Source organism: Neopsephotus bourkii, unplaced genomic scaffold (assembly GCF_033783945.1).
Source record: "Neopsephotus bourkii isolate Nb327-2 ecotype Australia unplaced genomic scaffold, CSIRO-AGI_Nbou_v1 NB_1373, whole genome shotgun sequence".
In the NCBI taxonomy this organism is placed as follows: Eukaryota; Metazoa; Chordata; class Aves; order Psittaciformes; family Psittacidae; genus Neopsephotus; species Neopsephotus bourkii.
The window spans coordinates 2,273,293-2,285,570 of record NW_026901852.1 but is presented as its reverse complement, the minus strand read 5'-3'; the positions used below and the strand labels follow the sequence as shown (position 1 = coordinate 2,285,570).

The 12,278-nt window shown below is 44.9% G+C and overlaps 1 protein-coding gene across 2 annotated transcripts; it reads left to right on the top strand.

Moving 5' to 3' along the window:
* The first annotated feature begins 310 nt into the window (after positions 1-310).
* On the top strand, positions 311-9,387 carry POLR3F (RNA polymerase III subunit F). 2 transcript variants are annotated; one of them, XM_061367090.1, is made up of 9 exons: positions 311-393; positions 1,260-1,377; positions 1,871-1,938; positions 2,908-2,975; positions 4,054-4,166; positions 6,147-6,290; positions 7,030-7,137; positions 7,879-8,070; positions 8,714-9,387. In XM_061367090.1, the coding sequence occupies exons 1-9, from the start codon at positions 338-340 to the stop codon at positions 8,789-8,791; spliced, it is 945 nt and encodes a 314-aa protein (XP_061223074.1). In that variant the 5' UTR covers positions 311-337; the 3' UTR covers positions 8,792-9,387. The 2 variants fall into 2 exon arrangements, with proteins under 2 accessions (XP_061223074.1, XP_061223076.1); XM_061367092.1 differs by lacking the exon at positions 2,908-2,975.
* Positions 9,388-12,278: the final 2,891 nt, after the last annotated feature.

Sequence of the window (12,278 nt, the reverse complement as noted above, 5' to 3'; positions counted from 1 at the left end):
TCTTGATCCCTGCTATTGAGCCCCTTGTCGATCCCATCCCCCAGCCCTGTCCACCCCATTCTATCCCGCCCCACAGCCCTGTCCATCCCGCTCGATGCCGCCCCACAGCCACCCTCACCCCACGGGATCCTCGACCCCCGCTCCGCTCCCCGTTACCACAGACGCCGCTCGCTTGGCCCCTCCCCTGGCGCCGCCGGCGCGGCCGCCCATTGGTTCGCGTCCCGTTCCTCAGCAACCAGTCCCTGCCCGCTCTTCTTTCCGTCGCGCCGGCTCTGACGCTCACTTCCGGGCCGCCCGGTGGGGCTCTCGCGGCTGCACGGCCCGGCCCGGCTGAGCCATGGCGGAGGTGAAGGTGAAGCCGGAGGTGCCCGACCCCATGGATATCGAGAGCAGGTGCGGGGGGACGCGCTGGGGGTGTGTGGAGGCTGGCAGGGAGGTGATGGGGGGGAGGCCAGGAAACAGGTCTGAAGGGGAGACGCGGTGCTGTTGGGGCAGCGTGTGTTTTGTGTCAGGGCAGAGAGGTGCTTAGGTGGCAGTGGGGGGTGGTTCTAGTTACTTACAGCTGCTCTGGAGGTTTTCTGTTCTGGGAAGGGGATTGTGGCCTTTCTGCGTTCTTCCACAAGGTGTTTCATCAGTATTTGCTTCTCTTATGCTAGTATAGTACTTCCTATCAGAGCCTTTTGTATAGAGAAACTGTAGAGGGATCTCGAAACCTGTCGTGTTAATAATGAGACCAACGTCAAAGTGGAGCACCCTTTTCAGTGTTGTTACAGAGGAAAGGCAGTTTGTCCAGCAGGTGCAGCAGCATGCTTGTCAGCATGGCAAATAGATGCCAAGTACCCTCAGTAGATGTGACTAGGAATGTAGTCATAGGACAGGGAACGGTTTTAAACTGACAGAGGGAGATTTAGATGAGACATTAGGAAGAAATTCTTCCCTGTGAGGGTGCTGAGGCCCTGGCACAGGGTGCCCAGAGAAGCTGTGGCTGCCCCATCCCTGGCAGTGTTCAAGGCCAGGTTGGACACAGGGGCTTGGAGTAACCTGGTCTAGTGGAAGGTGTCCCTGCCTGTGGCAGGGGGTTGGAACTGGATGAGCTTTAAGGTCCCTTCCAACCCAAACCAGTCTGGAATTCTAAGAAGTGATTCATGAGTGCTTTTTCTCTAAGTTGTTCTTTTTCCTGTCTTCTATTCTGACTGCAGCACCATTTGGATTTGGATGCAATAGAACATGATTTTAAACTTGCTTTTCTCCTTCCTTAGGATTATTGAGCTGTGCCATCAGTTCCCTCACGGTATCACAGACCAGGTGATTCAAAATGATATGCCTCACATGGAAGCCCAGCAGCGAGCCATGGCAATCAACAGGCTGCTCTCGATGGTAGGGGGATCTCACCTTCCTTGTGTTATTTCAGCCAACCCAGAGCACTCTTCATACACACAGTCTGCTTAGTAGCAGCCTATTGGGCAGGGCTAGCAAATGAATTCCTTTGGATTTAGCGTCATTTGCCATAATACACAGTTTACTATACCTTACTTTTGGTTACCATAAGCACTTATCATTGCCAAAGCAAATTAGAACTTATCTCAGCTTACAAAATTAACATGAACATGTATATCCATGTGGATTTCTAGGTGAGGAAGTTACTATTCAGAAGTACATTTGCTTGTTTGGGGTTTTTTTTCCTGGTTATTTATTGCGGGGGGGGAAATATTCTCAAGGGTATTATTGTTTCCAGCATTAGAAATGTTAGTTCTCCCTTTACTCAACTGACATGAAATCAGATTTTTATTTTAGAAGTTTAGAAGATTCTTGCCAGGTTCTGAAACAAGCTATTTGAAGGAAAATAAATGCATGTGCCCACCTCTCCTAGGGGCAACTGGATCTTCTCAGAAGCAATGCAGGTCTCCTGTACAGAATCAAAGACTCTCAAAATGCAAGGTAAGCCTCTTATTTGCTGGATAAATATATTTGGGACACAGTTCTGCAAGTCATGTGCAGCCTTGCTAAGGGGACGCAGCAGCGTAATATGGATGTTATGAGGCCTAACTGCTTGTTTCAGGAGGTACATTTAAATCCCCTGAGCTGATCCTGACAATTGTTTTGTGCGTAGTGGTTTCTATTGAACAGAGCTCTAACTTCCTAGCAGAGTTCCTGGTCCAGATGACTACAAAGTGACTGTGCAAATGTATGTATATACTCAGGTGAAAGCCAGCTGAAGCCTGACCAAACCATCCAGAGTCTGGGGTTCTGTGGTCTTCCTCACTGCTCATGTTTCAGGATCAGCAATCACCTTTACAGCTGTTCCAGGGGGGCATATGATCGCTTTGGTTTACTGAAGTGTGCCTCCAAATCATGTTTTGTGATGCCTGTGTAAGTCTGAGTAAGAGATGCAGAGGCATACGTCTGAAAAGAAACGTCCTTTCAAATTATCCTCAGTGCAGGCATCTCATCTTTTTTAGATGCTTTAGGAGAAGACTGTCAACTTCAGGCTTTCTCAGACAAGTGAAAAGACATGTTTGAGAGTTGGGAGCATGCTACTATTCTTTTGAAGATGCTCTGTCTAGAGACACATTATCTTCAATTATGCTCTGTGCTGTGTTTGGCCTTCCCCAGCTGCTTTAGTATGTGACCCCAAATTCCCTATTGTTATGACACATTGAATAACTCCCTCTGCAGCTTTTCCTTCATACTGTGCTCTTTTCTCTTTATTGTGGCTTCTCACTGGCAAGCTTGACTGATCCAGAGAGGTTTAATGTCATGTATTATATTGGCCAATGGCTGGCTTATTGTGTAGAGGTTCTATTTTGTGTGTTGGTTCTTTTCATAGTACTTGTTTGCAGTTTAAAACAAATTCAACTTTTGAATTTTGGGCCTTTCAAAAACCCTGATATCTGTCTTATTTTACAGTAAAATGAAAGGCTCTGACAATCAAGAGAAGCTGGTTTACCAAATTATAGAAGATGCAGGGAATAAAGGTACTTTAATTGCGAATGTTTACTTATGGAACCATTCCTGCCCAGACTTTCGAATGCTTGTGCAGATAATACAAATATGAAATCTGGAGTCCCCAACCCGGGTCTGGAGGTTATGTTCCATGTGTCTGCATTTTAAAAACAAATCAGAAGATGACCTATTTCTCTATTAAAATACCAACTTATCCTGGTTGACTTTTTTGGGGGGGCTCTTCCAGAATACCTAGAATATCTTTCTCCCTCTCTGCTCTAGTGAAACAACCCCCTACGCCACCCTCCCTGCAGTTCTTTGACTAGCTCTGGGGCCCCCAACACAAGAGGGATGTGAAGCTGTTGGAGTGAGTCCAGAGGAGGCCGTGAAGTACTCCAAGGGCTGGAGCACTGCTGCTCTGCAGACAGGCTGAGGAAGCTGGGCTTGTTCAGCCTGGAGAAGAGAAGGCTTCTGGAAGACCTTAGAGCAGCTTCCAGTGCCTAGAGGGGCTGTGACAAGAAAGCTGGAGAGGGACTTTTGACAAGGGCAGGTAGGGACAGAACAAGTGGTTTTAACCTCACAGAGGGGAGTTTTAGATGAGACATTAGGAAGAAATTCTTCCCTGTGAGGGTGGTGAAGCCCTGGCACAGGGTGCCCAGAGAAGCTGTGGCTGCCCCATCCCTGGCAGTGTTCAAGGCCAGGTTGGACGCAGGGGCTTGGAGCAACCTGGTCTAGTGGAAGGTGTCCCTGCCTGTGGCAGGGGCTTGGAACTGAATGAACTTTAAGGTCCCTTCCAACCCAAACTATTCTATGATTCAGTGTATTCACGTTGGCAATAAAGCAGGGTCCACTTGTAAGAGCCCTCAGAGCAAAGCGCAGAATGACAGCATGGTGATTGCGGTATGTTTCTTGGTTTTGTTAGTTGTTTGTTTTGTTCTGTCCCCTTCTGCCCCTTTTCTCCCTTTTGCTGGGAGTGGTAGGATTGAGGATACACCCTGTGGCTGGCAATCAAGTCAAGCAGTCCTGTGATGTGACTTTTGGTTTGTGAGTATGTACAGAAGCAAATGGTTTCTGTCATTAATTTCTGTTCCTTTCTCTGTTTTTAAACAGGTATTTGGAGCAGGGACATTAGATACAAAAGTAATTTGCCTTTAACGGAGATCAACAAGATACTGAAAAACTTGGAAAGCAAGAAACTAATTAAAGCAGTTAAATCTGTGGCAGTGAGTATCTGTGACTGCTTTTTTGGGGTGTTTTGTTTCTTTATTTTAACAATTTCCAGCATTTGCTGTATGTAGATATGAATGGGATTGTGAGCGGAGAAACCTCATTCATTCTGCCTCCAACTTCCATTGGCTGTACATCAGTGTTTGACTGTCTGCTTTAGTATACAGGTTTGGGGTGCAGTGATACAAGAGGCCATAATGTTTATTAACTAATCAATACACCACTAACAAACTGATTTAACTAATAAACACATGACTAGTAATATATGGTCCTATCAGTCTTCCCAGCATTACTGGTTACGTGGTTACACATGGTTACTAACAAATTGCAGTTCTAGATCTCTTAACTCTTTATTCCACACAACTGTTGTTACAGTTCTGCTACCCTTCACAAAACCCTCTCTCTGCTTGCTGCTGATCTCCAGTTATGGCACCCTTTTCTCTGCACTTCCATACCTGGTCTTTAAGACTTAAATATAGGGAAGGTTTTGGTGTGTTCTCCCCAGCATACTGTGGGCTTGGATTCACAGACCTGTTTCTCTGCTGTCTGTACACATCCATTCTCCTGCTGGCTGCAGATCCTGCCCTCTATTGCTCTCTATTTTTATACCTTATTCTCCTTTTCTGTTTCTTAACTGTTTTTCTACCACTCATTTCTCCATGCAATGTCCACGCAAATAAGCAACCTGTCTGTAATTCCTTTTTCTCCATTGGTCCCAATGTTGCTGTACCACAGTTTGGTATTTCTGATACTGAAACAACCTCAGCCTTTTACACGGGACAAGTGATAAGGTTACCTAGCTGCAAGTGGCCATGCAAGGTTCCTGTCTCCTGGAGATCCTGAAACTCCCTTCAGTTATCTGGTTCATACCAAATTTGTATTATTTACCTTAAACAATTTCTAAGACATATGATTCTGTTTTGCCTTGGTTCCTCTACTTTGTTCCAGTTGCTCAAGTACTTTATGCGCAGTTTGCGTATTAGAGGAGGGCTTATCCTTTTCCATGCTTTTTCCTCATGCTCTTATAATGCTCATGCAGCATCTGTTCTCCTTACCTGCTTCATTACAAATCATTAGTATTAGCATGTTCTTTGGACCCTTTCCTGGTTTTCAGCAGAGGTTCTGTCTTGTTGCAGGGCCTGGTAAACCAGGGAGTCTACTTGTTTGTGAACTTGAAAGTTTTATGTTGTGTGCTTTTATTGTGTGCCAGCCTCATCTGCACTGTAGAGACAATACCTTGTCTTGTGTGTGTGCATTTGTCAGGGGGGAGTGAGTGACTTCCTGAAAAGAAGTGGAGATACAGAAGTTTGACACAGAAAAGCAGTAGCTTTTTCATGTTCTTGTGAGAGATGCTGGCTTCATCTAGTTATACACAGGGGATGTAATGCTGCTAAAATAGCTTCAGGGGTTGCCGAGTTAGTCCTTTGGATGACCATTGTCCTTTAACTAACTGACTACTACTATCAGGACTGAAGCAGCATTCCCATTCACCCTAATTGTGGCAGTAAGGAGTGGGCTTGCAAGGGCTGACTAGCTGTAGGGTTTAATCATGTAGAGGGTGTCCTATCATCATTGTACAGGTTGAACCCTGCAGAAACAGTTGCAAGCTTCTCCATTGTCTTTGCTGTCTTCTGGAGACACTTTCCTGTCATCTTTCAACTGTGGAGGGGAATTAGAGTCAATATGCTACGTTTAAGTTCTGAGACCTCCTTCAGTGAGGTTTGTATTGTGTGCATGTTGCTGGTATTCTGGACTCTCCTAACACTATGTTATAAAGTAATTAGGAATCTAGATATATTGATCTTTATCTCCATGCTGTCTGAGGGTCAAACATGTTAAGGATAGCTCGAGTCAGCTGGATGGCTCTGCCCTGAGTTTTAGGAGTAATGAACCATCTCTTTGGCAGATATAATCTTAAATCTTCCTTTCTTAAGGAAGACTTTGTGATGTTAAGAGCTGCATGTTTTCTCCACCAGGCATCCAAGAAGAAGGTGTATATGCTATATAACCTACAGCCTGACCGCTCGGTGACTGGTGGGGCTTGGTACAGTGACCAAGACTTCGAGTCGGAGTTTGTGGAGGTGTTAAATCAACAGTGTTTTAAATTTCTGCAGAGTAAGGTGAGTGCCACTGCTGAAGTCAACTTCCATTTGTTTTGTGCAGGTAATTATTCTCTTTATAAAACCAGCGACAGGCAAGGCTTAAGTTTTCCATAGTGTTTCCCATAAATGTTGACTGTTGTTAGAACCAGATTGGCAAATCTGGACTAGTTTATTTTCGTCACAGCAAGTGGGATGGTGTTGCGTTTTAATAATGGGTATTTTCACACCCTGTGCAGGCAGTGAAGCCTTCTGTCTCCAAGATCCATTGACAAGCTAGGCAGCACCAACAAATCCAGCAAAAATCACTCTTCCCTGCAGAGCTCTTAATTTCTGAGAGGTTATAGGGCGCTTAGATAACAATTGTCCCTACTTTACCTGCAGGAGAAGCCTGCTCTTGCTTAAATAAATCCTGTGCAGATTGCTTCATTTCTCTATTCCATTAAAATATATTTTAACAGAAAATAGGTACTGCAGGGACTTTTCTTTCTTTGCCAACAAAATGCCAACTGCTGCTATTCCTTCACAGTAACCTAAATCACTCTGTACATTTTGTCATATTGCATGTAAAATGCTGTTTGGTTGTGCACTGCATCGTCTCACAGTTTCAAGGACATAGCTTTAAATGTTAAAGAAAAAACATGTGCCAGAAATAGTGTGCAAATCAACTTTTGTATTTCGGTCTGCCTGAAACCGAGCCATGAAGGAAGCTCTTGGCAGTGGGTACTGACTGTAACTCCTCTTTGCTTTTCTTCCTCAGGCAGAGGCTGCTCGAGACAGCAAACAGAATCCCATGATACAGAGGAACAGCTCATTTGCCTCATCCCATGAGGTGTGGAAATACATCTGTGAACTGGGCATCAGTAAGGTCAGAATAGATTCATTTTACTACAGTCAAAATTGTCAGTGCATGACTAGTGCAGCTAGGAGTTGTTTGGGTCCTGCAAATTTGGTGAGGGTTCAGTAGCTGCTTTAGTACCCTATGGTTGCTGCACTGGAGGTGGGATTTGCTGCTTGATTGCTTTGGAAGAGGGTCATTGATGCTGCATCGGACTCCAGGATAGATTGCACCTGTGGGTTTTCAAAGAGTTACACAAGAATTAGCATTCGTATCCTTGTGGATGAAGTAAAACTGAGTTCAAAGTAAATGCTCCTTTAACAGTCTCAACCAGTTTATAATTTCTCTCAAGTTTGCCTATGCACTTCAAGCAGTTCTAGGGGTAAGGGGAAAAAAAGGAGAGGAAAAAACCCTTGCAAGTATCCATTATTAGGTGTATCTTCAGCAGGCTTGTCTTTTTACAATAGTTTTCCTCTAAAACTGGAAGTGTGTCGTGTTTGGATGATATAGACACCTGAGGTGCATAGGGAAGCTTTTTGGTAAGCCAAGGCTAGTGTAACCCAGGAGTGCTTGGGAGACAGGAAGTATTGGTCTGTGCTTTTCTTTTTGTATCTGCATAGCCTCATAAAGTGCCCAGCATCAGCAGTGCCTTTATCTGGGCTAGGTTAGAACCCCTAAGGATTTGTTACTCAAGGTGTTGACTCATTTCCTTCTTGCAGGAGTTGCTGGCATATATCTTTACTAGTATTTATTGTCTAAATTATTTCTTAGGTAGAGTTGTCGATGGAAGACATAGAAACCATTTTAAATACGCTCATATATGATGGAAAAGTGGAGATGACTATTATTGCTGCAAAGGAAGGGACGGTAGGCAGTGTGGATGGACAGATGAAGTTGTACAGAGCCGTTAGTCCTCTCATACAGCCCACTGGATTAGTCAGGACACCCTGTGGACTCTGCCCTGTAAGTAATTAATTCTGTGTATGAATAGGTAGGTGCATCCAGATTTTCAATACGGTTGTGCAAATGGCCAGCAGGTGCAATCTGAGGTTATGCCCACGAGTGGTCCTTGTGGCTTTCTAAGTCATCTGTGCTTAGGAGTGTTATCCATGATGCTTTAGCTATGGTGCAACAGTCAGGTTTTTCAGTTTAAACCAGGATGCTTCCCACTTATATCTGTCTCTTCCCTGGACTGTATACGAAAAGGTACTCTCAAGCATAGCCCTTTCCAAATTACATTTTCTGATCCCAAGTCCCCTCTGAGCCTTCTCTTCTCCAGACTAAACCCCCCCAGGTTCCTCAGCTGTTCCCCATCACACTTGTGTCCAGACCCTGCACCAGCTCCATTGCCCTTCTCTGGACCCTCTCCAGCATCTCAACGTCTTGCTTGTTGTGAGGGGCCCTGAACTGAACACAGTGTTTGAGGTGTGGCCTCATCAGTGCCAAATGCGGGGGATGATCCCTGCCCTGGCCTTTCTGGCCACACTGTTGCTGATATAGGCTCTGTTAGACTACCGCTTATCTATTGGCGAAGGAGCATGTTATTCCTGTTGGATCCTGCTTGCTGTATATAATTTCTCTGCTGACACGGGGCTTTCTTTTGTAGGTTTTTGATGATTGCCATGAAGGTGGTGAGATTTCTCCATCAAACTGTATTTATATGACAGAGTGGCTGGAGTTTTAAAGTGAAACTGTAAACTGGACTCATGCTTCACGGCCAAGGTGACCAAGCGGCTTGCTTTTTAAAAAGTGGACTTCCTAAACGTGTGAGCAGCTTCAGGACACTGGGTGACTTTGCTTTTAATGAAACATAAAGCAGCAAGACATCAGTTGTCCAAGCAGTCCTGTGAGGGGACTGGAAATCGAGTCAGCACTGAAGATCAAGGCTGAAGTGGAAATGTAGACCCTTTCTTGTACCAAAAATTGGTTGTGGGACTTGACAAGTGTCATAAAACAGCTGGGTGGTGATGTACCACTTCAAGGGTTGTGTTGAGTACTCCACAGATGCTTATTCTGAATGACAAAATAAGTCATCAGCTGATCAGAAAGCTTCCTGATGAGTGTTGCCAAGAAGGAGATCCCAAACTTTGCTTTCAGACTGATGCTGCTGGTGGGTGCTTGAGTCCTAAAGCTGACACTTGTCTCCCATGACAGCTACAATCTAATTGAAGACAAAGTATCTTATGTGGGAAAGACCTGAATACATCAAACAGAACTCAGTCTTTATTATCTTTCTTACCCGCTAATTTATCATTAACCCCCTGATTCTTTTCTCATGTATAGTTGTGTTTCATTTCTTCCATTGCCTGGTGATGCATCTGTTGTATTTATCCCTTCATCTGACAGCTACGAGAGCATCATCATATCTGTGCTGGTGTGATGTATTCTGGGAAGATGCATTTTCCAGAAGAGGAAAGAAAGAGTGTGATGGTACAGGGGAAATTTTTATAGATGATCTGAATACCCTCAGGGTTGGAAAAGATGTCGGTGACACTTGTTGGTACATAAATATGACCTCTGGCCTTGGTTTGTGATCTGAGAAAGGTGTGATACCGGCATATCAAAAAGCACAGCCTTCTCAATGTGATGTGGAACCAGTTTCTGTGTATCTTGTGTGACCTCTCTGGCTCCTGTGCGTGACTGGAATGATGAATGGGCAATTGTGTGTTACAGTCTGTATGTTACAGACTGTGGTGTTGTCATAAGCCTCTCGAGAGAGAGCTGTCTCTAGATTCCGCTGGTTACTGATGTCCATCTGGCAATTGTAGAGGGGTCGTGCTGTCTTTGGAAAAAGGAGGTTTCGGATCCTGATCTGAAAATGCAAGTTCAGATCAGGGAAGTAAACAGATTTTTGTACCAGCTATGTTATGCTCTAATTAGTGACTCCACCTCTTCCTTAACCTATAGTCAAGCAACCTCTAGGGAAAACCAGACAGCTTCTTTCTCATAAGTGAGAATGTTGTACATGTAGTGTACAGCCAGTTCCAGAGTAACAGAGACTGAGTGATGTACTAGCAGCAGTGCACTGTGCACTCTTCTCCCAGTACAAGTTGCTACCTGTGGCTTTGTCTTGCTTCATTAAGGCTGGATCTCCACTCATCCTCTTCACAAACAGCCTCCCAGCACTGGGCAACAATGAGTGGGCCAAGCATAATGCTGGACCTGTTGCATCTAGCTCTTTTCAAGATTCCCTGTCTGAAAATAAGCCTTCCTGGGCACTGTATTGAGGGGGTAATAGTCAAGCACTTCTACAACAATTGAATTATCAGCTTGCCAGGTAATTGGACCACAAGTAGTAAGCAGTTGGGCTGCCATTTGGAAGACAGTCTACCTAATAAGGGTAGGAGTCTTTACATTAGCTATTTCAAAACTGTCCAGGAGTTCGCACCTTCTAAAAGTAGACTGGATCACATATAGAAATGTTCAAATTTTCCTTGGCCCCCACCTTCCTACTTACATCGTGGGTTGTGGACAGAAGGTAAGTGTTGAACAAAGAATAAAACGAAAACATGGTTTCTGTCCTATTCAGTGAGGGTGTAGATAAGAGGCAAAGGCTCCTTGTCTGTGGGCGGCTGGGCACGCTGTCTCCAGCAAACAACTAGTACTGATAAGCTGAATGTGATTGTTTACCTCGTGTGAGCACCCACAGCCAGCTCGCTCTTTTGTTGCAGAGGTGACAGGGATGCATTATCTCTGCAGAGGCAGAAGAGCTCTTACAGAAAGAGTACTGGGATTTAAATGATGAGATGTTTATTCTTTCTCTGCCACTTTAACCACTCAGCACACTTAAGCCTGAGGAAAATGCTGCTTCAGATACCTGTTATATGGCCAAAGGTAATTTCCTTGAGGTGTGGGGCTGGGGCTGCCTTTTGTCTTCTTGTGTTCAAAGAGGACCTAACACAATGGCATTCTGAATCCTGCTGGCAGAGATAACACATTGTTTGTGCTCTGCTGCAGCTAAAAGATAGCTTTCAGGGAAACAACATGTCTTTATTATGCAGGTATGTCACATCATGCAGTAAAACCATATTCCCTGGCAATAGGAAAATGCTGAGCTTGTCTGTGAATAGCTTAAGGAAGCAGAGAACTGGTCTATTAAGCTCTCTAAATTCTGGTTCATTTGTATAGGGTTTACCTGGTTTAGATGACCGCTGTGGTCTCTGAAGCTTCCTGGTGCTGCAGCTCTAACAAAGCTTCTCGAATTTGGAAAAACACATTTATGCCTATAGAGAAAAGTAAAGCAATTTCACTTGCCTATCTGCAAAACAGGAATCTGACCTACTTATAAATGAATTGGAGGAATGATCTTTCTGTCACTCTGGTTTGTCACAAACCTGGCTTATCTGTCAGCCTCTAATTCTTCCTTAAAAAGGGAGTAAATGCTAAAAGGTAACAGTATAGTGGGTTTTCTTTCTGCCTGAGTTGCCATGTAGAAGACTGAAGAAAAGCTGTCCCTTTTAGAAACTGGTACGAGATGGAACCTTTTGAGGAAGCTACAGTACTAGCTCCAGTACTGAATGTGAGTGAAGACACTCAGCCGTAGGAAGCTGTGAGCTAAAGTTAACCCTCAAAAGATGGATGACTGCTTGGAAGCATGACCCGCGCATATCTTTATGCAAGCCTCCTAGGAGAGGCTCCAGTTGGGCAGGACCACGGGTACCTCCTGGGTTGGAGAGCTGGCCCTGCTGTGAACCTACCAAGCTGCTCGGAGCTGTTTCCTCACCAGTGGTACCCAACTGTCCAAAGGCAAGTGGAGGGTTGTCACACCCCAATGCCATCTCCACATGGGATCAAGTGCCAGACTGCTTTTCAATTCCCGAGAGAAACACTAACTTCAGTCCCAGGCTGTATTGTGAACTGACGGAGAACAGCTAAGCAGGAACTGCCTGACGTGTCTAGCCTTTACAGTCCGAAGGCTAAAACATCAACGTTAATGGCAAGCGTGTGATAGTGAAACCATTCACCCCATGGCCCAATGGCTGCTCCGTTTCTCCTGCTTTAGTTCACTCTGTTGAGTTGGAGGCGTTTAAAGCGATGGCTGTTCATGTGGTGCTGTTCGAGTGCCACCTTCTGGCTCCTCCTGGTATGGCTTCCATGGGGCACAGAAAGGGAAGAGAAAGCTCTAGTTTCCTGTTTTCCCTCTATGTTTAGGGCGCTTTTGGGGAATAAAC